The following is a 27,954-nucleotide window of genomic DNA, read 5'->3' on the forward strand; positions in this document are numbered from 1 at the left end:
ACTTTCTTTTAGCTCCTGGACTTTATTTTCCATAGGTGAAGCTTTAACTTCAGAACAAGCATTTCACTTCATCAAATCATGTGGTCCTCAAATGATTGGAGAATCCAGTGTTGTGCGAAATGAACTTGTTGACCAAATTTGGCAAGGGATTCAAAGTAATGGTAAGTATATTTTTTTAAACATAATATGCTGTAGAAATTTATTTCAATAAATTCATTATCCAGTTGAATATTCAATCATTATTGGCACTACTTTCTTTGGGTTCCAATAGGGACACATATTTAGAAAGTTGGTTGGTTATAAAAAAGCAATCACAAAAAATGTCTTCTATAAGCAAAAACTTTTTAAATGCTCATCCCTAATAATAACAGCTTTTTCCGTTTGGAAAATAAAACGAGTCCCAAAATTATCATTAGCTGGTTTATATTATTTGTTTTAAGGTGTACCACTGGAAATTCCTTTATGGAACACACTTCTTTCAGTGTTCATTGATAACAGATGTGTGGAATTTGAGCCGATTGACTTCTTAAGCAAGCTATGGGAAACTTCAGCTGCAGAGCCTAATTTGGTAAGGATTTGACAAAGTAATCAATTTATTTACACAGACTAATTTCAATTGCAATAAGATTTTTGTGCATGTAAGACATGTCTGTTATTACTTTTAATAACTAGTTATGCATCTTTGTCAAACAATGAATTTCTTCAATTTCTATTTCTATTTCATCCTCTTGCTGTTAATCTCAGTGATTTTTTTCTATTTAGACAACTTTCAATCTCTTGATACGGGCTTATGCAATGAAAGCGGATCCTGTTGGAGCAATGTAAGTTTGTTTCATACCATATTAAATTGATATCCCAAAAAGTTAGTATTGAATTATTCTGATTCAAATTAACTATAGCATGGTCAAAATGCTCGACAACTGATGGACGGCCCTGGTTGATAGTTTCATCACTCCATATGTTTGCTAGTACAAACGAAATCAAAATATAATAGACGTTGATTCAGTCAATGAGACCTGTCTAATTTTTATAAAAGTTGGTTAGTAAAGCAGCCAGGGGGGGTCCATGTACAAAAAAGCGACATGTATCATGGGGTGGGTAGGTGTTTTCAAAATTTTTTTGCTGTTTAGTACTTGTCTACTATACATGGGGGTGTCAGGGTCAAATTTCTGATTTGCTGTTTAGTATACTTGTACTATACAGGGGGTGTCAGGGTCAAATTTCGGATTTTCTGCTTAGTATTTGTGTACTAAAAAGCCAAAATCAAATCAAATTGTGATTTATTTTAGATTTTTGTCAAAAAAAATTTTAAATTCTCAATTGTTTTTGTCAATTTTCGAGAAAAAATTTTGAAAATTTTTTTATGGGAAGAATAAAAAACTTGCCCCAAAGTTTCAAGTTTTTTTGGCTAAAAATTTTTATTTTATGAAGGGGTGTAAGGGTATATTTGGTAGTTTTCTGGATAGTATATTGTACTATGTAAGGGGGGTGTTGGGGTATATTTGGCAGTTTGCTTGATAGTATATTGTATTATACAGGGGGTGTCAGGGTGTATTTGGGAGTTTGCTGGATAGTACTGGATAGTATATTGTAAAATATAGGGGGTGTTGGGGTGTTTTTGGGAGTTTGCTGGATAGTATTTTGTACATTTTGTACTATAGGGGTGGGTGGGTGTTGAAAATCGAAATTTGCTACAAAGTACTGATACATGCCGCTGTTTTGTACATGGACCCCCCCCCTGAAGCAGCATCCGTTTTGTTTATTTAGAACTGGCCCTAAAAGGGATTCAAGTCTTGATACTTTAAAGTACCACTTGTTAAAAGTCACAACTTTTTGTTAAATTTAGGAAAATAGTGGATTACATGGTGAAAAACAATACAAGAATGACTGAACAAACATACAGCTGGTTGATTCAAGCTTTTGCCAAAAAGGGGTATTTTCTATATTATTTTGTTTTTTGGACCTACCCCGGTGGAGGTCCTATAAATTAACCTGTGTTTGTTTTTTCGTCCGTCCGTTCGTTCGTCTGTTCGTCTGTTACCAACTTTTCTCAGGATTGAATCATAGGAATCTTTTGATTTTTGGTACAAAGGTGCAAAATAGTGGTGGCCAAAATGTGACGGAGCCCGATTTTCGAAAAAAAAATTTTTTGGACCAATTTGGGCCAAAAAAAGGCTAAAAAACGGGTTTTTTAGACTTTGTGAAAAATTGGGTCATTAATTTTTTCTGATTTTTTGTATGAAAGTAGGGTACCATCATAGGTAAAAGATGGCTCAAGCAGATTTTTGCAAAAAAATTTTGTTGGCTCAAAAAATGCATGTTTATCTATAAGAATCACTATTAATAAGCATACATCAATGTTCTTAGTCAAATTACTCAATTTTTTTATGAGATAGATGTTTTTTTTGCTCATGAGGGCTTACTTTTAGAGAGTATGTGTGTTTAGACATGAAATTTTGGTTACTTAGCGTGTTTTTATAGAAATTCGAATTCGGTATTTTTTTATAAGCACATTATCAATTACTTAGGTATTAGCTTTTCTTGAGATTAGCTCTTTCATTCTTTATGATTTTTTGCACAAAGATGCATAACTTTAAACCCTTAAATGTGACGGAGCCCGATTTTCGAAAAAAAATGTTTTTGGGCAAATTTGGGCCAAAACGGCTAAAAAAAGGGTTTTTTGGACTTCGTGTGAAACATTGGATCATTGTTTTTTTCTGATTTTTTACATGAAAGTAGGTAAAAGATGGCTCGAGCAGATTTTTGTAAAAAAAGAATTTTTCAGCTAAAAAAACGCATCTTTATTTATAAGAATCACTATTAATAAGCATACACCAATGTTCTTAGCCAAATTACTCAATTTTTTTATAAGAAAGATGTTTTTTTTTGCTCACGGAGTCCTGAATATGAAAGATTATTTCAAGAGCATGAAATTTTGGTTTCTAGACGTTTTTTTTATAAGAAACAAACGACTAATTTTAATAGATCGTCACTATTTCTGTTCTGAATGATTGTTTAACGGTCATGCTCACGTAGATATCAATTACATTTGTTAAATGCATAACCAGGTAGGTCCATAAAAGTATCACTTGTTTATATTTTATTTTTATTTGTTTTACCGTGAAAAGTGAGATTCAAAAGGAGTAAAACAGGACATGAAAGCTATTTTGTGCAGGCTCTGTGTGGTTCTTTTTGTTCAATTTAATTTCTTCCTTCATTTTTTACAAGCTCTACTAATAATTTGAATGTTTTTTCATTTTCACCCTTAGAGATACAAAAGCTGTTGATGAAATCCTTTCCACAATGGGGTACGTATATTATAATACTTGCTGCTACTATTAAAATAGTTTTGGTCTAAATTTTCGTTGTATTCCTTAATCTTCAGCTTTGAGATGATGAAAAAACTTTTTGCAGATATTACCAAAACGTTCATTAAAACAGAAAGACTAAGAAAGAATTAATCCACTCTTAGTACTTGTATTGTAATATGTCTCCCTTTGCGCCAACTAGATGTTACTCACTTACGTTACATAATATTAGGGATAGATATAGTAAGAAAAAAAGTTTTTTTTTCTTATGATTGTCATATTAACTTTTTCGCAGGGAACTGGGTATCAAACCAAGGCAAGTAACTTATGGACGATTGATTGATGCTTATGCTGAAAATGGTGATTTAGAGAGTATCAACAAGGTGAAAATTATATTTATTGTATCTAAAATGTAAAATGTTATTACAACTTTTATTCATACATCCTTTGATAAATGGCAAAGCAGCACTAAAAATCCCAATTCTCTTTTGTTGCCTGATACAGATCATCAACGAAATGGCTGAAAACAATGTATACCCATCCTCACAAACATACGTCTACATGTTGGAAAGCCTTGCACACGGTGGTCACCTTAACCTCCTATCAACAGTGTGGGAAAGAATTCAAAACGTGGAATGTTTAGCTGAAGATGTTAAGCCACTCGTCCTAACATGCGTTATAAATGGCTATTATGATTTTGCTTTTGAACTGCTCCAATTGACAACTCAAAAGACGAGCTCCAGCAAGAGTAGTTATCACTTCTACATTGAAAGAAGGCTGTTTAACTTGCTTTACTACTGCCGAAAGGTAAGGCTTTTCCTCTATAAGAAAATTCTTGTCTCTATCTCTCCAAGGGAGTTTCTGTGGTGCATTTCTGGTAGATAGGGGAGCGTAGGTTTAAGTACAAAGTGGATTTATTAGGGCAATAAAAATTTTCCAGTATTCATTTTTTAGTTGAAATTATTTTGTTTTTCTATATGACGTGAGAGCTAATTTTTAGTGTTTTGAAAAACTTTGTCTCATCGAAACAGGGAATTGTATACATTATTGTATACATGATGATGATGGATTTGTCCGTTATTTAACGATGGTGCCAATCTTTTGTTCGATTCTTCCCATCCTTTGTTGGTTTTGAGGTCGTCTACATCTGTGCGTGTTTGTGCCTAAAATGGATTAAGTTCCTGAAATGCAACGTGAGGAAATGTGTTAAGCAGTACTATTGATAGAAAAAAGTGGTTCTTACCTTATGGCCGTTTCCAAAGTAATGGTTTTTTTACTTGTGGTTTTTTGCTTGATAGGTTTTGTAAGAAAGAAATTGGTTATGATTTTTTATTTTTTGTTCAGGTTTGTGTGTTTATGACAGTGTATATGTATATACAGTCAGGGAAATCCCTCAATTGCGGTATACCGCAATTGCGGTAGTGGAATTTTCATCGGGGAATCATTTTACCGCAATTGCGGTATCTATTTTCCATTTCAAATAAGTACCGCAATTGCGGTATAACGAACTTTTCATATACCGCAATTGCGGTAAAATAAATACTTAAAACTTGTTATAATACATCAGAACACTTCATTTCCATCATAATAACATAACAATGAAGCGGAGAAGTTGTGCATCAGAAAGTGACTTTTCAAAAGAGTGTAAGTGTATTGTTCACGACAAAACGGTATCATCAGAAAAGGCATGGCATATCGAGACCTCGCGAGTGTTCCGGCCCGTCATTATAGACGAGTTGAAAAAACAAAACCTGCTACCAGAGAGGGCAAATTTCTTGTGCGCTACATGTTACGGGCGATACGGCAAACGACTTTGCCCTATATCCTCTGCGTTCACCCGAACAGACAAGTCCGTCGAACCACTTTCAAATTTCATCCCACCAATAAACCCACCCACTGAACAAGCGTTGAATTCGACTTCACCAACAGTCCAACCTATCGAAACCCCAGATGGTTCATACCCAATTAGTTCCTCAAATTTTTCAATTCGTGATGCACTTTTGCAAATGATCAATGTTTTGATGAATCACTCGTCAGACAACCTCTTGATACCACATAGCTGACAAACATTCATCTTTCGCTTTCTTGCTCGTGAAGGCGAAGAAGCTTCAAGCTCTTGGAGTGTAGGCTCGTCGTACATGTTCTTTGTTGTTTGATTATAGTCAGCGTTGAAAAGATGTTTGTTTGTTGCGTAGCGAATGATTTGGGGTGGTCTGTTCGGAAAATGTCTATGATGTTCGATCAAAGTATCATCGTCTGTTCTGAACTTTAAATCCCGCATCTTAGAAATAAGTCCATTAATATGGTTGCTTCGTGATTTAGCAGCCTCGAAACTATTCTCACATCTTTTTTGGTATCGTTTCCCTCTCACTTTATCTTTGGGCGTCGAAGCCTGGATTTCTTGTTGGTGTTGAGTTAGTTTGCGTTTTTTGGATGTCACGCATGTTCCGTCTTCTTTGTAAACATTGAAATCGTCGAGCGACGGAATTTGCTCTTTAGTTATCGAAGAAGTAGGTCGGTCTTTAGTTATCGAAGAAGTAGGTCGGTTAATGATTGAAGATATTGGTGACGCTGTCGATACCAAAATTTCTGAATCTTCATCATAAAAAGGAATTTGCGTGTCTGCATGAGTAGGTGTTAATAAAAAATTTTCTGAATAGTTTATCGATTTTAAGGCGTTGAAGTATGTTCGTTTGTATCAAAAAGTGATGTTTGCGTGTTCGAGAATTGCTCTATTATATCTGTGATATCTTCAAATTGACTCATTTTATGTTCTATTCACGCTGAAACGAAATAAGTAATGAGTTTTAAGAATATTAATTTATCAAATCAGACGCAAAACGATTCTATCATTGATTGTATAAAAAGTTTTATCCTACTGACTAATAATTAATGAGAAGCAATAATAACTAGGGTAAAAAGCACAAAGTTATTTTAGACAATATCGTGATATCACCCCAGATTTTTTTTTCATTTAACAAAATTATGTTTAGATCGTAAATATAAACATTTTAGTAACAAATTCTTTCAATGTCTTGTTTAGGGATGTTGCCCTCGAAAAGCTTTTTGATTCCTCCAAGTCTTTGATTTATAGGTAAATTCATATTTACAATCAAAACAGCACCACCACCATTTTTATCATACGGACGACCTTGCTCAAACTTGCCAGTGTAGTTTTTTAGCCTGTGCACATTGTTCAAATAAATACACCTGAAGTCTTTGCCTAGACTTGGAGCTTAGCATACGAAAGGCGCGACAGAGATTCGCCGGGACTCTACCGACGGTTTTTCGTTCTTTTTTTGTCTTAACTAGGACAGCATAAGGGTCGTATTTGTTGTCGTTCTCCTTGTAAAGAAGCATTTCCTCATTATCATTAGGTCTAATTTTGAAAACGTGATAGCCACTTACAAACCAGTGTATTTCGGCCTTTTTTTTCCATTTTTTAATCGAAACTACAATAGAAAGAAAGACAATGTAAAGGACCCTGCGTCAATTAGTGACCTGACCTTATAATCAACATAAAAGCTCCTTCTCAATGTAATTTAAATATGACCTTAACAAACATTCGAATCAATATTCGAAAAAAAACAACATTCGACGAAAAGATCCTTTTCCTTGTCAAAATAAAAATAAAAACAGATAGAGCTAGAAGGGAAAACATGGAAAATGTGAAACAGTATTTTTAACTTTCAAAAGAACTTTTTTGAGATTATTTCAAAAAGAACCTGGCAGCGCTTTATCATTTGAAAGAGAGAGAGGTAACATCGTTTTAACCCATTATACCCAGAGAAAGAGTGGAAAGACTATGAATTTAATTTCTTGTTAACTTTCAACAAGATCTCCCAACCGTTATCCGTTCATTTTTAATTTACAACAGATTAGATAAAAACTTGATCAAACATGCCATTATAGTATTAATCATATACCATTTTTCATTGTAACCACCAATCTTTTCCACTTTTCTGTGTTCTTTACTTCCCAAAAGTTTATTTAAAAATGGGTTGTATCGATAATTTTATAGTTATTTATACCACAGGGAAGATTCACTTTAAATAGGCATTGGAATCAGTTTGTTCCTTTAAATAGACGTTCGAATCAGTTTGTCCTTTTAAATAGACGTTCGCTTTAAATAGGCATTGGAATCAGTTTGTTCCTTTAAATAGACGTTCGAATTAAACAGACATTCGAATCAGTTTGTCCCTTTAAATAGACGTTCGAATCAGTTTGTCCCTTTAAATAGACGTTCGAATTAAACAGACATTCGAATCAGTTTATCCCTTTAAATAGACGTTCGAATCAGTTTGTCTCTTTTAAAAGACGTTCGAATCACGGTGTCCCGCCCTTTTGAAAAAACGTTCAAACGAGTCTGTCGTAATAAATAGTTATTTGAAATGTAAGTTAGAGTTGAAAAATGTTCGCTACCGCAATTGCGGTATAAGTAGATAATTGACGTCAAACCTACCGCAATTGCAGTAGATAAAAACCCAAAACTTTTTTTGGACTTCTTTTATGTTACATAGGGTCACTGATTGGCTTATAAAAAAAAAATGCATAGATAGATTTTTTTTTCCGTAGATGAAATTCTAGACGAATAAATTATCTTCCTTAAGTTGTAATTTTTGTTAGGCGATGACCGTTTGTTTTCGTCGACCAGCGCTATACGTTTTTGTTACAACCTTTTTCAGGCTAAACAGAAAATTCCACTACTGCAATTGCGGTATACCGCAATTGAGGGATTTCCCTGACTGATATATCACGATTCTTTTTTTGTTTTTTTGGACCTACCCCGGTGGGCTGTAGGTCCTATAAATTAACCTCTGTTCGTTCGTTCGTCCGTTCGTCCGTTCGTCCGTTCGTTACTAGCTTTTCTCGGGATTGGCTCATTAGTTTTTCCTAATTTTTGGCACAAAGATGCAAAATGGTAATGCCCAAAATGTGACGGAGCCCGATTTTCGAAAAAAATTCATTTCCGGCCGAAAATGCCGGAAATATGCCGGAAAACCCGGTTTTTTGGCATTTTCTCGAGATTTCATCATTAGTTTTTTCTGATTTTTTGCACAAAGATGCGTATTAATTAGCAATGCCTAAAACATGGATTAGTCCGATTTTTGAGAAAAATTCTATTCCGGCTGAAAATGCCGGAAATATCCCGGAAATCGCCGTTTTTGCAGATTTTCATTGGACTTTTTCCTTATATTTCGTTGTTTTTTCACACAAAAACATTATTTGTAGCAATGCCCACCATCAAGCATGGTTTAATTGTCAATATAAGTGATTTTTGAAGCCGGAACTTTCTAAAAATCGCCGGAACCGCCTATTTTCGCCGTAAAAACGGTATTTCTTGAATTTCTCGAGCTGTACTTTATATTTTTTCATGAAATTTTGCACACTGATGCAAAATGGCAATACCTAAAATATGACAGAGCCTGATTTTCAATTAACGTACTTTTCCGGCCGAAAATGCCGGAAATATGCCGGAAAAACCGGTTTTTTGGCATTTTCTCGAGATTTCATCATTAGTTTTTTCTGATTTTTTGCACAAAGATGCGTATTAACAATGTCTAAAACATGGCCTAGTCCGATTTTGAGAAAAATTCTATTCCGGCTGAAAATGCCGGAAATATCCCGGAAATCGCCGTTTTTGCAGATTTTCATCGGACTTTTTCCTTATATTTCGTTGTTTTTTCACACAAAAAGATTATTGATAGCAATGCCCACCATCAAGCATGGTTTAATTGTCAATAAAAGTGATTTTTGAAGCCGGAACTTTCTAAAAATCGCCGGAACAGCCTATTTTCGCCGGAAAAACGGTATTTCTTGAATTTCTCAAGCTGTACTTTATATTTTTTCATGAAATTTTGCACAATGATGCAAAATAACAAGACCTAAAATGTGACCGAGCCCGATTTTCGAAAAATATTTTTTCCCGTTGAAAATGCCAGAAATATGCCGGAAAACCGTTTTTTTTTACATTTTCTCGAATTTTCATCTTTAGCTTTTTCTGATTTTTTGCAGAAAGATGCGTATTTGCAATGCTCAAAACATGGCCGAGTTCGATTTTTGAGAAAAAATTTTTTCCGGTTGAAAATGCCGGAAATCGCCGTCTTTGCAGATTTTCATTATATGTTTTCCTTGTATTTCTATGTTCTTCACACAAAAACATTATTGATAACAATGCTCACCATCAAGCATGATTCAATTGTCAATAAAACTGATTTTTGCGACCAGAACTTTCTATTAATTATTCCCTACAACCCTTCCCTCTCCCCCCATCAACAATCAATGATGAATTTATTGCGTTATGCATTTTCGCTAAACGATATATTTTCTGACTGATTTTTTTCTCCTCGCATTGCTATCTAACTTTCATCATCAGGTAGGTCCATTCAGCATCTAGCTTGTTTTTAATGGTTTATGGTGTAATGAGGAGTTTTGTGTTGGTCGAAATCTGGAAAATATCGATATCTGTGTTGATTGATGACGTTATTCGGATTGTTTGTAGCTGAGATAAACCATTTTTTTGCTAAGGTGTGTTTTCTGTCATAAACTTTTTCTATTTTTACTCGTCGACGTAGTTCATCTGTTCTTGTGTGATAATCAGTTCTTAATAGCGTTCTAAGGCAATTGTTCTGGCATGCTTCTAATTTGTTGTTGTTTTGTTTAGAGAGATTTAATAATGCCGGGCTTCCATTTTCGATTATGCTTCTACCAAGTGAAAGGTAGATTTTACGTTTTGTTGATAAGTTGATGTTTTTTTGTAGATTGTTTAGTTGATGGAGTATGCCGCGGCATTTTTGTGATTTTTGGATTGTAATGTCTACGTGTGTATTGAAAGAGAGTCTTTTGTCAAATGTGATTCCAAGAAAGTACATTTCGTTTGTTTGAGTAATGTTTTTATTGTTGATTTTGTACGTTCTGTTGATTTCTCTTGTACTTTTTGTGAATGATAAAGATTTAGTTTTTCCAATGTTTATACGTAGTTTCCATTTTTCACACCAGACTATTATTTTGTTTAGAAGTTTTTGTAGTTTTTCGTTTTTATGGTAATTATTGTTTTTTGTCATTGCGTAGATTGCTAGATCATCTGCGAACTGTGATAGAAAGACGCCTAGAGCGGTTGGAATGTCGCTTGCAAAGAGTATAAAAAGGAGTGGACTTAGGCAACTGCCTTGTGGTAGTCCTTCTTTTGGTTCGAATTTGTTGGATCTTTCATTTTCAATCTGTATAAAAATTTGTCTATTGTGTAGGAAACTGTTGATTATGTTCAAATCTTTTTGTGGGATGTTGATACTGTTTAATTTGAATAAAAGTCCTTTTTTCCAGATTTTGTCAAAACATTTTTCAAAGTCGATGAAAATTGTATCAACACCCTGTTTTCTGTTAAATGCTTCTGTGATTTTTTGAGTTAATAAAAATAGTTGATCATTTGTGCTTCTTTTTGCTCTAAATCCAGATTGTTCTTTATTGATGATGTCGTTATCTTCTGCCCATTGTCTAATTTTTTTTTCTAATGTTTTTTCGAATATTTTACCGAATTGATTGAGTAGTGTAATAGGTCTGTAGTTTTTTGTGTCGTTTTGTTCTCCTTTATTTTCAAATAACATGATTACTTTTCCCTCCTTCCATCTTTCCGGAAAGTATCCGATGTCGTAACAACTGTTGAATATGGTGGTGAGGATTTTAGAGAGACTGGGTTCAAGATATTTTATAAGGACGTTTGTTGTGCCATCGACACCAGGTGCTTTGTTATTTTTGAGGTTTTTTATGATAGATGATATTTGTTCTGAATTGAAATAATTTTCGTTTGTTCGTTCTTCTGTGGTAAAGGGTTGTTCCCTGTACCAGTTGTTGACGTTTTCTTCATGATTGTGATCTTTTGTTTCATTACCCGAGAATATTTCATTTTGTGCAATTTTAAATAGTTCAGCTATTTCACTTTTTATTGTCGTATCTGTTTTTGTGGCTGGATTGTAAATTTTTTTGATTGTGCTTTTTGGTTTTTTTCCTAAGATTTTATTGATTCCTTTCCAGCTTTCTTTTGAGTCTTTAGAATTTGCCTGGTCGATGTTTTTGTTCATGAATTTTTTTTCTGATTCTTTTATAGCCTGATGAATTTTTTTTGTTAACCTGTTGATTTTGGTTTTAGTGATAGGGTTTCTGGTTCTTTTGTATTCCTTTAGAAGTTTTCTTTTTTCTTGTATGTCTTTTCTTATATTGTGGTTTATTCCATGGTTGGTGCGTTCTATTGTTATTTCCGGTATGAACCTATTTACTGTGCTGATATTTCTTTCTAGTTTATTGATGACGTCATCGATATCTTTTTTTGATTTTGGTTTGGTTTTATATTTTTCTATGAATAGGTTGTTGAGGTTTTGCCAGTTGACTTTGTTGTATTGTTTAATTTTGTTGTTTATTTTGATTTTTTCTAGATTTTCTTTTAGATTTATTTTGAAAGTTACTGGGGTGTGGTCACTACCAATGTCGTTTTCGTTTTTGGTTACAATGTCGGAAATTATTCTTTTTGGGTCCCAGAGGGCAATGTCTATGGTGCTTTCAACCCCTGTTCCGGGGTGTTTGTATGTGTATTCAGTATGTGTTGAATGAGTTAAGTCGTGGTTTTGGATAGCATTGTTTAGACTAATGCCCCCTGGGTTATTTTGTGGATTATTCCAATTTTTATGCTTGCAGTTCAGATCGCCTATTATAATCGAGTTTTTATTTTTTATTAGATTTTTTATGTTGTTTGTGTCAATTAGATTGGTTTCAGGATTGTAGTAGTTGATTATTTCAATGTTGCTATTTTTGGTTTTTATTTTTGTGCACTGAAATTCATTTTGGTTTATTGTATTTTCTTTTTCGTCGATTATACTTAGGTCTTTTCGAATTAGGCTCATTAATCCTCCACCGGGAGATCTGTTATTGTTTGGTAGATTGTCTCTTCGGTGTTCGTTGATTTTATAATTAGGATGATCGAATTTTAGTAATGTTTTTTTATTTAATTTTGTTTCTTGTATCTGAAGAATGTCTGGTTTGACATCATTATTGTATACATACATTTTGAAATGTATATATGGGATAATCTTTAAAAAATAATGATGAAGGCACTGAATTGTTATTTTCAAAACAATTAGCACTAGTAGACACTAATTGATTAAAACATGATCACCTAATATCCCCAGCTATATGTAAGCCAATTAGCATTGATTTTTTTTCACACCTTACCACAGTATAAAAACTTGTTTTAAGACAGTTCATAATTCACTTACTGGCGTTCATAGGCTTTTTTAAGTCACAAGGTTGTCAATAAGGGGCGTGATAAAATGTTAGAGCCCATCTTAAATTAATCGTTAGTGCGAATGTAAAGAAAGTTTAGCTTAAAAAAAAACTATATAGTTTATATTGCAAGATATATGCAATGTATCCTGTATTTAAATTTACTTCACGGGATTCAGATACACAAGTAATAGAGAAGCATTTTATTACTCGTCATGAAGATCCCAACATCAAACTTTAGCTTTATGATGACCACTTAGGCTTAGGAATTACTAAGTGGACAGATACGAAGCTTACAAAGTTATTTATATTTTTTACTCTGCTTATTGCTGAAGCCTGGGTTACTGGGTGAATTGCAGAAAAATCATACAATGTCCCGTCCAAAAGCTCCATTTATGCTTACAAGCCAAGATCTGGGAACTAGAGGACCCCCACTTTTGTTTTGTTGTGACATACTAAAGGCTTTCTTCCGTTAACCCTTTGAGTGCCAGGGTCTTTTTTTCTAAGTTTTTTTTTAAAAATCGCTAGTTCAAACTTTAAAGGCTTATATCTCCTGATCTAGAAAGAATTAGAAGCTCGTATATAGCTCGTTGGATAGCTTAGAGTCTCCTCTTTCTTTTGGGCGCCTTCGGCGCCGCCCGATTGAGGAAGGGCGTGGTGGGCGGCGGCCAAGGGGGGGGGTACGTTAGGGGAATTAAAGCAGTCAGGCCCGCTGCGCGGACCTGACTGAACTGATGGAAAGGTGCCCAGTGGTAAACTTCAAATCAATTCACTAGAAGACAGAATAAAGTAAAACAGGGCCAAATTTGGAGGTTCTTGGATCACTCGTTGACCAAAAATAGTCAAAAAACGGTCAGAATCTCAAAAAAGTGAATTTTTGTCAATTTTTTGCATTTTTTTGACTTTTTTGCTTAAAATCTCGCTGGAAAGACTCATTTTTGAAATTCTTTTTGCTTGACCATAAAGGACAATCTAATTCCTACGAGTTCGACCAAAAATAACGATTTCTAACTCAAACTGGGCATTACAGGAGGGCTTCGCCCTCCTATATAGCCCATGTCGTATATATACGACATCGGCACTTAAAGGGTTAAAGACATTTGTTGCCTTTGAAAAATATATTCTGAATTTTTTAACTGGTAAAAACTAATACGGTCCAAAAATTTGTCCCGTCCCCAACGGCACAAAAGTCTTAATTTCTCATTTTTTGAGACATCTTTAATATTCTAACTGTATCAGGCCAATAAACTATAGGGAACTACATGCTTTTTGCAGCAGTATCATTTTTCTTGACTTTACATGTAATAGCTACGAGTGAAAAACTTTTTTGTCCTGTCCGCAACAAAGTGTCCCGTCCGCAACATTTTTCTCAAGATTTGGGCTTTAACAAAAAAAATCTATAACAATCCAAGGAAGGCTATTTAGTAGAGTTCACAAAAATGTAAAGTTCAAATGCATTTGCCAAAGTTGAGTCATGGGTCCCATGGCTTCACCCCCCCCCTGCTCGCAGGGGGGGGTTAAAAGGTCTCAGGGCAACTGGTACCTACAAATAGTCTTTGGCCAGGGGCCACCTACTGAGCTAGGGGGGACCTTTAAGTAGCTATTTTTAAAACTGTTGTATTTAATTACACTTGACAAAAAAGAAAGTTTTTCTAAAAGTATATCTACGATTTCAATTTTTAGCTTTTTTCGATTTTTGAACTTTTAGGGGCCACCTAGAATATTTTTCCAATAGGGGCCACCTAAATCCTAGGGGGCACCTAAATTCTTAGGGGGGACCTAGGACCTGCTTATAAGCCATGGGTCCTCAAAAAGTGCCTGTTGCGGACGGGATATTGTATGATTTTTCTGCAATTTACCCTATTTTGTAAATTAGAGGAGGAAATTTTTTCAACCTTTCGTTTACCTTCTCAAAAGTGAATTCTTATTCCTTTCACAGGTTATACTTGTCGCTTTGGCCAATGCCTATCTTTATCCACATCCACTAGTCGTAAAAACGTCTTTGAATCTTTTTTTTTTTCAGAACACAAATGAATATTTGAAGGCGTTAACATTGACTGAAAAGGTTTTCGATCAACCACCAAACTCGAGACTTCGCTATCTTATTGAATTCTTTGTCTCTAAAAATGACACTGGTAATTTGTTTTTTTAACTAACCTAATGGATTTTTCTTTCATCGTTTCACATACTATTCAGCAGGAGTCTCTATTTATTATTGCCTTTAAAAAGGGTCTAATATTTAAGCATCTGTTCAAGTAAACTGCATTTTTTGAGAAACTTATGCTTTGACCAATCCCAGATAAAGATATATTGAAGATGACACTTTTAAAGAACCTTTTATCATTAATGTCACAGATACATTTGAAAGTATTGAAATATTAGGTATCAATGAAAAGTTATCATCTCTGTGTTGGTCAAAATTAATAAAGGGCAATTTATCGGGGGTTGGGGTCAATTTTCCAGGGGAAGATTCCTTGAGACTAATTTCCTAGAATCGTAATTGGGAACAAAAATTATTTATAATATTTCTGATTATAGATAAAGCTATTGATTTGATCAAGGAGCTTGAACCAAGTCAAATGAAGACGCAATTGTTTCATCCGATCTTAAGAGGAGCTGCTGCTCAGAAAAATGTCGAAGGTACTTTTTGTTAAAAATTAAAAAATAAATCTCCTAAACAAACGATTACTCTTGTTTTCGCTTCAATTTATTTTGCTTCCACTAAAATCTGAAATTATTTTCCACTAAAATCTGAACACTTTCAGCTAAAACGAAATGTTTAAGCGTTATAACTGGTTTTGATTACAGTGTAATCTCTAGCCTTCTAGACAAAAGCTAAGAAAATTGGTTTAACGAGAAGGTACTGACTACTTTAACTCTTACCTCTATAACTCGAATGTCTCCTTAAACTCAAATAAATTTTATGGGTCCTTCAGTTAAAATGTTTTATAAACCTTACTCCATAACTCGAAATTTCCTATACTCGAACAGATTTGTGTTCCCCCAAGTTAAAATGTCTCCACTGTATAAACACATTTGAAAGGTTTTATATAAAATACTGCTTTCTATTATTTTTCAGCAATTGTTGATGTTTTACAAGAAATGTCCAATTTAAATGTGCCTGTTGATTTTTACTGGTGAGTTCCGCCCCTAGTTATTGTTTTAGCTAACAGTTTTTTCAGAAATCCATGTATGAATGCATTCGCAAAAGCTTGATATCCACGCAAAATTTCGTGAATTTGTAATATCGTGATTCGAGACAACACTTATATAGAACACAGATGGACGAGCTATGAAAATGTAAACGTTTTCATTCTCTCTCACCGCTAAATTTTGCACAATTGAAGATAGAATATTAAATTTAAAATTCCAGACAAATCCGACGAAGTTTTTTTTTCTCCAGCGAACACTTCAGCTAAAGTATGGGGACAAGCTGGAGTTTTTACAAGCTCTTATTTGATTTGGTTGGTCGTTAACCAGTAATAAAACAATTTTAATACTTTTTCTAAAGAACGCGTCATCTCTATCACTTCAAATGACCAATTAGTGAAGTATCTTGTAAAAACTCCAGCTCATCCCAAAGTATGGAAGACATTTGACCTCATTTAACTTCTGGCAAACTTTAACCGTATACCTTTATCTTGTTAAGGTTTTTCGGTTGTATTGAAGTGAGAAAATTAAGAAGGCTCTACTCACTGAGCTTTGTATAGACCTTGGAGGCAGTTTCTCAACCTCGACCAAGCAAAATATTTTAATCAGAGCTCTTTTTTTAAAGTGGTACTTTCAACAAGAGCGCTAGATATACTTTTACTTTTACATTAATGATGTTGCGCCTTTCATCGTTACAATGGCTTCTTTGCGGGTACCACTTTAAAGAAAACTCCGATCACAGATGGCGGATATAGCAGGGTTTATAAAAGTCAGTGCTCTTCCTGGATAGTTGGTTAGATTTCCGGAGAAGATTGATTGGCTTGGATTTTCTCATTTCAGCACAAACATTATTTCACCAGCCGTTGGGGAACCAGGGAGCGAAGAACACAAATTATATGCCACTTCTCTCAAGGTTTTGATTTTTAGAGATTGTTTTTTTCCTTCTTCGATGATAAATAGTTTCTATGTTCCAATACATCCACTCTTGATTTCCTATAAGAAACAAATTCTAAAGTGCGAGTGAAGGCGCCCCTTAACTACAAACATTTTTATTTTTCTTCCGATCTTCCCTTTGATATCCATACAGGGGGGTGGACGAACATTTCCAGACGGTGATGTGAGAAAATTTTCCAGGGGTGTTTTTTCATTTTTCTAAGGGGGTAAAAAGTTATTCTAAAATTTCCAGGGGGGGATAAAGGACTAATTTAATTTCGGCCACCCTCACTTTTTTTTTGGAAATTTTACCAGGGGGTATCCACACATTTTCAATAATTTTTTTGCCTTAAAAAGGTTCGTCCATCCCTTGCTACGGTTTTTAATGGAACAGCCCAATCTGTAGGATTCCATTGTTCGTCTGTTTTTTAAACTGACATTTCTCAAGTTGAGATTTTAATTATTTGTTCTGGTTCAGAGAGGCAGTCTGCCTGAAGGCGTCATACAACTTCACTCATTTATTCAACTTCTTTTTTACAGGGAAAAGAAGACATTGGTATACCTTTTAACACACTGGCTGGACTCCTCCAAACTGACGATTGTAGTATTAAAGAACTCACATCATTAGGTAAGACACCAGTTTGGTTTTATTCTCTCGTTTTGTTTCTTTTTTTTTTATTACAAGGTACCGGGTGTGCCGAAAAATAAGTTTCTCTGTTTGAACACAATTCCCTTAAACTGGAAGTCACAGATATTTTTGCATTGGAAAGAACACAGGTCAACTTAAATTTTGATGTTTATTTTGGTTCATTGACTCGAAAGGCAGTATTAAAAATATTGTTATCCTCATATCAATAGAAAAAATAGAAATATTAAGATTTAAACCTAAAACTGAAATTTGAGTGGGACAACATTATGTCGCCATCTTTATGAAAATACAAAATTACAATGTTTTAAATGGATCGATATCAAAACACAAAAGGGTTTCCTAAGAATTATAGTTGTTCAAGCCTATTAAGTCGGCTGTAATTAAATAAGTTTCACAGAAAATTGAGTGACTTTTCTTAAATTTGATGAATTTCTTTTTCGATTCAGTAAAAAATGCTGCTTCTGGTGACGTGTTTGGCTCGCTTGTTCAAATCAAAAAGAAAGTCATCAGGTACGTAATCATGAACTCGCCTACCAATAGTTGTTTTGGAGAACGCGACGGCCTATTAAATAACTAATTACTCCACAAAAGTAAGTCTAATCAAATCTGACTATGTACAGGTTTTACAGGTGTATACGGGCGAAGTCGTGTTTAGAGCATTTTTAAATAGAATTATAAATATAAATACCTTGAAAACGACCATTGCCAAAACATGTTGGAAATTTCCAGCATCTAATGGTATTTTTGTCTCAATCCTCCGCCCAAAATGGGCTTTCTTTTTGAACGCTGTTTGTCTACGTCTGTATCAGACCCCTAAGATTTGTGAATATTTTAAATGCTTTCTTTTTTTTAAACGCCAAGAGTGTATGTTTACCTAGTTACAGTTAACTCTTGCTTATTCGAACTTCTATCGGGTGACCCACGAAAAAGTTCAGACGTTTCTCGACGTCTTGAGGCCGAACAAATGTCCCAAAGTGCTTGGAGTTTAGATATTTAGAAAGTAGATAACTTAAAATTTGAGCTATCACTTTTTAAATTTGACCAACTTGTTCTCTACTTATGAGCTTTTAAAGTCAAAATTCACTTTTCGGAAAGTGTAAAAAACACGTAAAAAAGAGGTATTGAATTTATGCAATCAATTAGAAAATCACTTACAAATTGACTTATTTAACGAGTTTTATGACATTAATGATTAATAAAAACACATTTAAAAGTAATTTTTGTTTAAAACAAGACTAGTTTTTATAAAAATTGGCGCTATTGTAGATTTTTCAGATTTTTTTCAAAAACTGTATATCAAAAACGTCTAAAAATACCAAATTTGATATTTGATGATAAGTTTTTTACACTTTCCGAAAAGTGAATTTTGACTTTAAAAGCTCATAAGTAGAGAACAAATTGGTCAAATTTAAAAAGTGATAGCTCAAATTTTAAGCTACGATATCTACTTTCTAAATATCTAAACTCCAAGCACTTTGGGACATTTTTTCGGCCTCAAGACGTCGAGAAACGTCTGAACTTTTTCGTGGGTCACCCGGTATTATTCAAATCTTCCTACGTTTCGCACTTGTTTCCAGGAGAACTTAGATAATTTCTATAATTCAAATTTCTCTGTAATTCGAACAAAAAAGATTCCCTGTTTGAATTCGAATTAGTGAGAGTTTGCTGTAACTTTCATTTTGCAAGGGTGATCTCTTCGAAAGAGCACGCGGTGACGCTCTTCAAACGTAGAACCACTTTATCTGTTTATCTCCATTTATTTTCCTTTGTTCGTTTTCAGCGAATTCAATGCGGACGATGCAAGCCAGGTTATTATTTACCGTTGAAGGATAATCTCATTAGAAAAACATTATTTTCCCACTAGTATGAAATCTTATATATCTCAAATAGCCAATATAAGAATTACCTGCTGATTGTAATTTGCTTTTATGGTATGTCACAATCATAAGACATTCTTAAAAGACTTTCTACCTGTTTAGATATTTTCCTAAGCAAAAATGATTCTTATCTCATTGTCTTCTTCTTTTTTCCAGATCATGAAACTGTTACAGGAAAAAGGAATGCGAGATATCAGTAAGATTCATACCGTACTTTCCTATAACAATACAAAAGTTCCAAAAAGCGCCAAAATCGTAAATATTGGGATAAGTGCTGCGGCACAGGCTTTTTGTCTTCTTGGCGCGTTTGATTGTTTAGGGAACTTTTGGATTGTTAACACGGTATCATACTGAATTCTATTGATCGAATTTTTCAATATTCGGAACCTAATCTGAAGTCAGAATTATTTTTTTGAGTTTGTGCCTCCCTTGACCCAATCTCCTATTACGGAGAAATGCGAGCAGGGTATAGGATAATAATACGAATAAGGACATTTTCTTAAATCAAAATATTCAATCCTCGCTTATCTTTATCTTCAGCAATTTTGACATTCGAAATCATTAAATCATTACAAACGGACGCTGAGGTTGTCGAGGGAATGAATTTTGTCAAGAACCTTATGGAACTTGTAAGTTGTCATTGTCATTATTTGTGTCAAACCCGAAAGTTTATTATAATAACTTTTATCCACAAGTGTTAAAAATAATTCGACTTAAAATTTTTGACTTCCCTAGAATTAGCTAATTCCTTTCTCCCTTGGTATTGCTCAAAATCCAGTATTAATTCACAACATCGAGATTTTTTCTCTGCCATAGGATGTTCCCATCTCTTCTGAAACGTACACCAGTGTTTTGAGATCTCTAAGAAGACATGGATTATCTGACGAATTCTTCATGGTGAGCTTACTTCTTTGTATGATTGTCGCTGATGGGTAGCTCAGTCAGTACAGTCATTCGCCTTACAAGCTAAGGGTTGTGGGTTCGATCCCCGGTCACCGCCAACTCAGCGAAATAGGTTAGGTTTGGTAATGTGATCTAGGCGGTAAGTTACTGGGAGCTGAGAGTAGGTGTAGCACTCTACCTCAGCATTCGACCACCCAGGTCTGGCGCAAATAGAACAGGGGATAGACTCACTCACACTCGGGTGCGCCGAGAGCCACTAGGTGAATATACTCTCTCACTTACTCATGATTGTCACTACTGGCCTATAATAGACTTGCACGTTCTGAGTCTTTATGACTGTGTTTTATACTTCTTTATCTTATCCAACTATGGATGATGTTATCAAACGGGCGGATCGAATTTCTCAGCAAAACCAAGAAAAATATTATCTTCGTACATAGAAGCCGGTAATCGCTTCATTGAATTGTAGTTAAAAAAGTATTATATTCCGTATTGTTTTAGTTTGTCCGGATAATGAAGGAGCATGGCATCGAACCGGACATCCACCAATACTATCAAATGCTCAATATGGCGGCCATGGTTGGCAACAGTATGGCTGCACAGTTCTGTTTCAACAAAGTTGTCGACACGTCAGAATTCAAGGAAATGCGTCCGAGGCTTTACAATTGGTTAATCAAAGCCTATGGAAAGGATTCAGAAGCTAACAAAGTGCTACCGAACTATTTACGTGGTAATTTCTCTGAGAGCGCACAAAAGACTATAAACTTGTTCCAGGAAATGAAACAAGCGGAATATGAACCGAGTCCGTTTACCGTGAGCACGGTAATCCGTAGCTACCTACAGAACGGCGATTTTGACGGCGCATCTCAACTGATCCAAGAACACGGAGAGGACGAATTGAAAATGAACAACATTATACAAACGGACTTCATCCGCGCTTACATCACACAAAAGAGATATGAAGACGCCGAACTACTTTTCGAAAAGTTGAAGGGTGAATCGAAGGTGACGCTACCGCAATATAACGAGATGTTACGAATGTACGAAATAAGAGGTGGGAATCTTTTAATTTCTTTTGATTATTTATACTCATAGAGTGCAGAGGGGTTGAAGCCCCCCTGAAGGTTCGGCCCCCCCCTGAGATTTAGCCCCCACCAAAATTCGAAATAGACAGCCCCCCCCCCTACCAAAATACAAAAAAAAAATTAATTTATGCTTAAAAATCTGAACTGTCAAATCTCCGTGAATGCCATCGACCCTTCACGGATCCTCGCTTTGGCTTATTACTTTTCTGAGTTTCTTTTTTGTTCATCTATAACACAGACGAGGAGTATAATACCGAAAATTTTCCATAGAATATGAAGTTCACAATAAATTTATTGGCCTTGTATAGCTAGAGGAACATTTTCCTTCTATAAAAAATAAAATTTTATAAGAAAAGCAAACTGTTATTTTGAAAAAAGTGAGTAGAAGACAATTGTAACTTAAGAAAATTGTAAACACCACATGAAAATAGCTGCGTTCTTTATTTGTCATTCATTTCAATAAACAAACTTTATCACATATCACACACCCGCACGCACACACCACAATACAAAAAAAAACAAAAATGTTAGAATGGAAAAAATTTCAAACAATGCAAGGTCTTCATTTTCCATGTCCACACAAGAGAAAGAGATACCAAATGTATATGTCTTCTTTTGAAATTCTAATCAACAAACGTCAATAGTACGACTTTATTATTACACAAACAAAATACCAAAATGTAAAAAGAAAAATTTCTTAGTTCTTGGAAAAAGTTGTTAGGTTAGCCCCCAGTCAACAGACCTAAACAAATAGCCCCCCTCCCCTGAGTAAGTAGCCCCCCCCCTGATCTTAGGGGAAAAGAGCCCCCAACCGGAACTTTAGCTTCTAGCCCCCCCCCTAAGAGCCAGGGGTGCTGCATTCTATGATACTTATTAATTTAAATTTCATATTATATCACGTGACTAGGCGTTTGCTTTATGCTTTTCATAAGAAACAATAAATTTCGGTTGATTTACCTTTTTGGACCTACCCCGGTGGGGTGGAGGTCCTATAAATTAACCTGTGTTAGTCCGTTCGTTCGTCTGTTACCAACTTTTCTCAGGATTGAATCGTAGAAATCTTTCGATTTTTGGTACAAAGGTGCAAAATGATAGTGGCCAAAATGTGACGGAGCCCGATTTTTTGCATGAATTTAGGATACCATCATATAGGTAAAAGATGGCTCAAGCAGATTTTTGCTAAAAAATTTTGTTGGCTCAAAAAACGCATGTTTATCTATAAAAATCACTATTAATAAGCATACATCCATGTTCTTAGTCAAATTACTCAATTTTTTTATGAGATAGATGTTTTTTTGCTCATGAGGGTTTACTTTTAAAGAATATGTGTGTTTAGACATGAAATTTTGGTTGATTGGCGTGTTTTTATAGAAAAACTGGCCAAATTCGATATTTTTTATTAGCACATTATCAATTACTTAGGTATGAGCTTTTCTCGAGATTGGCTCTTTCATTCTTTATGATTTTTTGCACAGAGATGCATAACTATAAACCCTTGAATTTGACGGAGCTCGATTTTTGGAGAAAAAAATTTTGGTTAAATTTCAGCTAAAAAACGGCTAAAAAAAGGGCTTTTTGAACTTTGTGAAATATTAGATCATTGTTTTTTTCTGATTTTTTGCATGAAAGTAGGTAAAAGATGGCTCAAGCTGATTTTTGTTCAAAAATAATTTTTTAAGCTAAAAAAACGCATCTTTATCTATAAGAATCACTTTTAATAAGTATACATCAATGTTCTTAGCCAAATTACTCAATTTTTTGATGAGATGGATGTTTTTTTTGCTCACGAAGTCTTGAATATGAAAAAATATTTTAAGAGCATGAAATTTTGGTTTCTAGACTTTTTTATATAAGAAACAAACGACTAATTTTAATAGATCGTCACTATTTGTGTTCTTAATGATTGTTTAATGGTCCGCTTACGTAGGTATCAATTATATATGTGTTAAATGCATAACCAGGTAGGTCCATAAAAGTATCACTTGTGATGTTTATTTAGGTTCAAATATTCTTGGATCGTCCTTTATATGCTCGCTAAAATCCCTACTCTGTACCAGACTGTACATAACTTGCTAAAATCCCTCCCTAACAATGGTGACAATTTTGTTTCACAGGTGATGTCACGAAGTCAGAAAGCTTGTACCAAGAAATGTTACAAAGTGATTTCCGCCCGAACGCCTCAACGTATGCTGTCCGAATCCGCACATACTTGACTGCGTAAGTTTCTAACCTTTTAATGGGCTTTTCCATTAAAAAACCATACAGGGGGTGGACGAACCTTTTCAAGTCAAAAAAAATTATTGAAAATGTGAATTTACTCCCTGGAAAATGGCAAAATTTGTAAAAATATCCTTGGAAAAATTATTTTCTTCCCTTAAAGTGAGGGTGGACGAACTAAAATAGTCTTTTACCCCCTGGATTTCCCCTGGAAATGTTCGTCCTGCCCCCCCCCCTCTATGGATATAAAATGTAATGGCCCAATTTGATGCCTTTAAATCCTATAGTGGGCCTGGAAAAATCGAAACAAATTGTAAACCTCAAGATGGTTTAAACTGCTGATTATTAAATTTGGACAGTGGGGTGTAAATACTTCGATCGATCAAGTATCCAACAATTTTACAATCTTCTCGGAATGTATTAAATCTTTGCAAGCCTCATTTCAAAAGTGTCGTTGTCAAAATTCATAAAATTCATTCAACGTAATTATTTTTTGTGAGCGATTGCGCTCTTGTACCCAGATTGATTGCGGTTTACTTTCAGAAAGACTTATTCGCTCTATTCAATATGTAAATGTCGTTTTAAGTAGCTAGTTTTTTATTTATTTATTTTGTTTTTTTTTCTTTCAAAACGAGGCCTGTGATGATTTTTTTTCATTTCGAGAAGAGTCTATCCCCAAGACATTTATGATGGGGAATTGTTTTTACCCCGGTAAACTATGAACACACACTCCTTCACATGGAAGCTTCTTTGACATTGATTGCAAATCTCTTCTCCTTTTAAGAAAACAACCCGAACGTTGTATTGAGATCATTGAAGAAAACATCAGTGGAAAGAATGATTTACGCGTCGAACTGTTCATGGTTGTATTGCGTAACTTGGTGCCTACTGGTCAAGTAGATTGTGTCAAGAAAAGTAAGCATGAACCAATCCCTACTGGACTTAGTGTCATCTGTACAAAATTTTTCTCACCATAAAAATCATTTTTGTTGGTCAAATTTTGAAATTATGATGTAATAGATCTTATCGGAGTTTTTGATTTTTCTAAAAAAGCGATGTATTGTGGGATTGTTTCGGGGGTATTACAATAGAAACCTTGAAGGAATTCCCCGAGGGAATTCTATTGTAATAGAAAAATCAAAAACTCCGATAAGGTCTATAGAGCCAATCTACCAATAAGTGCTCAGAAATCAATTTGGGTGTTGAGCATACTTTTGGAATGACAGTTGAAAATACGGTATCTCTTCAATTCAAAATATTCATAACAATGAATTACCGGGCACTTGCCTCTTGTTACATTGTTTGAATCCAAATCTACAATCGTGGCCAGAATATGTTGTCATTTTTTTGTATGTCAGCGTTTTCAGAATTTAAAGTTCGGGCGAAAATCACAATTTCGGCCTCTCCACTTTATTCCATTGGATATTTCGATTTGGGAGGAGTTTATTGTCTTCCAGGCTATAATCTAAGCCATTTTTGATCCTTTGAGCCTAAGGTCATAAGTCTTATATCTAATGCTAAAACTCTACTTTCCATCCCTAAGTTAGAGCACTTAAAATTCACTTGCGGTTTTGAAATTTTGCTGAGAAATTCTTTATGTCAAATATTATGGTAATGATTGTCGATGCCAACGCTCGGCCTTTTATGCTTCCATTTGTTTCTGAATAGCCGAGAATCTCATTTTGTCGGTCAAATAAATTTACATTTACACCCTGGTCGTGGCACATAACGCAAGATTTATTGTCCAGTGTACACTAAAAGATTGTCTATCAATCAGCAATAGACCTTATCGAAGTTTTTGATTTTTCTAAAAAAGCGATGCATTGTGGGATTGTGTATGTGTATTACAATAGAATTCCCTCGAGGAATTCCTAAGAGATTTCTATTGTAATACACTCGAAACAATCCCACAATGCATCGCTTTTTTAGAAAAATCAAAAACTCCGATAAGGTCTATACTAAAAAGATGATAAAATAGCAATCTTTTTATCTCTCACCAGTGATTGATTTGATCAAGAAACACCACAGTAGCAAAGTACCCCCACATCGTCTCAACGAAGCTTTGATTCTCGTCAACATCAAAGCTGGAAATATCGAAGAAGCATCTGCTTTATTACCAGTAAGTTCAGGTCGTTTTACACCTTGATATATTGGTTTACGCAGAGGCGAAAAGTCATATCAATCTCATTTTGTTAAGAATTTGTTTGTTTGTTTTTGCAAAGTAGTACTCTCAGACAGAGAGAGAGAAAGGTTGTGCTAATATTCATAAATATTTTATTTTCTAATGCAAAAGTCGACCTCTTGATCAAGCAGTGTATCTTATCGGGGAAAACTTCGTCAGGGAAAAGTGGTGACAAATATTTTTCCCCGGCGAAAATTTTCCCCGGCCTTAATGCGTTTACCAACTACCAGCAAGTGACGAATATTTTTCCCCGACGAAAGTTTTCCCCGATAAGGTATATGTTGGAAATACACTTCGCATAAAACAATAGTAGTAAACGAATCAGTCTCAATTATGTTCAAAAGTGTCACGACTTCTCTTAATTTTCGAATATACAGAGAGCAGAAGAGCAGGCGATATCAGAGGAGGAACAGACTTCCGAACCAGCACTCAATCCTTATCGAAAGGCTGCCAAATCTGCTCATCTCGACGGTGATGTAAGCACACTTTTTTTTGCGGTGCTGATCATCAGTAGTATGATTAGAACTTGTTCCGAAATAAAGTGCAAACCATTCATGATATTCATGGCGTAATGTAGTGGTAAATTTAAATTAGACAAAAGTTGTATAAAATTTGGCACTACTGGCAAAAACTGGGGTCTTTTCATAGAAAACATTACGTCATGAATATCATGAATAACACTGTAACCTGTCGTTACTTAATTATGAGGGTCTTATGTCGATGAATTCATCAGTGGACAAATTATCCCGCTTTTGGTCAACTTCCAACTAATAACTTTATTCATGGACGCCCTTTAGATCTTTTTTCAATGAATTTGCAAAGGCTTGTAGGAAAAGGTACCTATGATCAATTTTTGTATTTTCCAGGTTGATTACATTGAAAACTTGATCAAGTTTTTGAAGAATAATGATTTGTATTATCAAACACTGGATACATTCTATTTACTGGCGTTGAGTAAGTTTGAAAATATTTCGGTCTGTAAATTATTTAGTTACACTCAACTCGCAGTTCAACTCAAAAGAAGGATATTTTTAATCGTTACTGGGGAAGCTTTGACTATTTTCTCTACAGTTTCCCCAACTTACTTTCACTTCAAACATAGACTGCTGAGTGCATGTAAACATTGAGCTTAGGGTCCGTCCTGGTCGGTTAGTGTAGATGCCAGCTACATGTAAACAAGAGATTCAAAAGAGTGTCGGTAATTTTTCTTCGAAACATTTAGAACTATTCTTTTCCCTAATGCAGATAAAATGAACAAAGTGGACGACATAAAACAACTTTACGAAGAAAGAATAGCTGAAGGGTTTCAGCCGACCGAGAAATTTATGTCGCTTTTACAACAAATCATCGAAGTCAGAAACTTGCAAGATTTTACGCAACGATCAGCTGTTGTAGATGAACCAGTTGAGTGAAAAAGGTTTCGTGATATAAAATGAATTATTAAAGAAGGCGGAGTACAGCATTTCACGCGAGAAAACTGATCTCCAGCAGTTCAACACGTTGACTTTTACATCAAAGAGTCATTGAATGTTGAACCTACCATAAAATTGACAAACATTCGCCAAATTTTTATTGAACTCTTTTAAACGCGTTTAAATTGGTGAGATGGAACTCATATTACTTTAAATTGCAAGTACACAACGTGCACTCATAAAAACGATATCGGATGTTAAAGCTATCAGAAACAGTAATGAAATGACCAAATAGTCCCAAGTTGTTATTTTTATTACCATTTACGTCAGATTTGGTACGTGCGATGTTTTTTCATTTTCCACATGTATACGTAGTTTAGGTATAAACTTATTTCTTTTTTATTATTTTTGTTGGCGAAACAAAAATCATAAAAAAGAAATAAGTTTATACCTAAACTATTTAATACGTTTTACAATCGTGTTCAAAGTAGCAATCTATACTTAAAGCATTCACAAAGAAAATGTAATCACAACCAAAAGATTTCAAAAGATTTCATCAATTTTCAAGATTAATTTCCTCCTTTGTCTCTGTGAATGTCGTCGACAAATCATTTATGAATGTTGAAAGAATGTTCCTCGTGCACTAGGTATTATTTTAGTTCCATTTTGTTTGTAAAAGTTTGAGATGTTTTGTATCAAGTATATTATATTATGAAAAAGAATTTAATTTTCTATAGAACCGAGATGAATCTTAAATCTTTAATTTTTACCTCTTCTCGGCCAAGAAAACCATGATGAATGAAAATTCAGGTTCAAATATACAAACACCTTCACTTCTATGACAAAAATACCATCGTCAAAAAGTTTTCTCGCTGAACTCGTCCTTATCTGGCACCCGATGTAGAAATTTTCTTCCAACACGCTAAAGCTCTGAAGGTCGGGAAAATTTTCAACATCTGGAAGAA

General features: G+C 34.6%; 1 protein-coding gene and 1 non-coding gene across 2 annotated transcripts; both read left to right on the top strand.

Moving 5' to 3' along the window:
- Positions 1-35: 35 nt before the first annotated feature.
- On the top strand, positions 36-27,732 carry LOC136806517 (leucine-rich PPR motif-containing protein, mitochondrial-like; the record flags this gene model as incomplete). Its single annotated transcript, XM_067063107.1, is given in 24 exon segments — positions 36-161; positions 441-568; positions 763-821; positions 1,847-1,933; positions 3,270-3,308; positions 3,604-3,691; positions 3,813-4,115; positions 14,605-14,716; positions 15,120-15,221; positions 15,661-15,718; positions 16,572-16,644; positions 17,205-17,292; positions 17,760-17,823; positions 19,094-19,121; positions 19,347-19,386; positions 19,731-19,819; positions 20,007-20,087; positions 20,595-21,147; positions 23,293-23,395; positions 24,180-24,310; positions 25,396-25,514; positions 25,955-26,053; positions 26,444-26,531; positions 26,823-27,732. Coding segments are annotated over 24 exon segments (2,825 nt in total), but the record flags the coding sequence as incomplete, so codon positions are not given.
- LOC136806551 (small Cajal body-specific RNA 8) lies at positions 12,751-12,882 on the top strand. Its single transcript, XR_010846576.1, has one exon. It is a non-coding gene; the product is annotated as a small Cajal body-specific RNA 8 (non-coding RNA).
- Positions 27,733-27,954: the final 222 nt, after the last annotated feature.

This window comes from Clytia hemisphaerica, unplaced genomic scaffold (assembly GCF_902728285.1).
Source record: "Clytia hemisphaerica strain Z4C2 unplaced genomic scaffold, Clytia hemisphaerica genome assembly, whole genome shotgun sequence".
NCBI classification, from domain to species: domain Eukaryota; kingdom Metazoa; phylum Cnidaria; class Hydrozoa; order Leptothecata; family Clytiidae; genus Clytia; species Clytia hemisphaerica.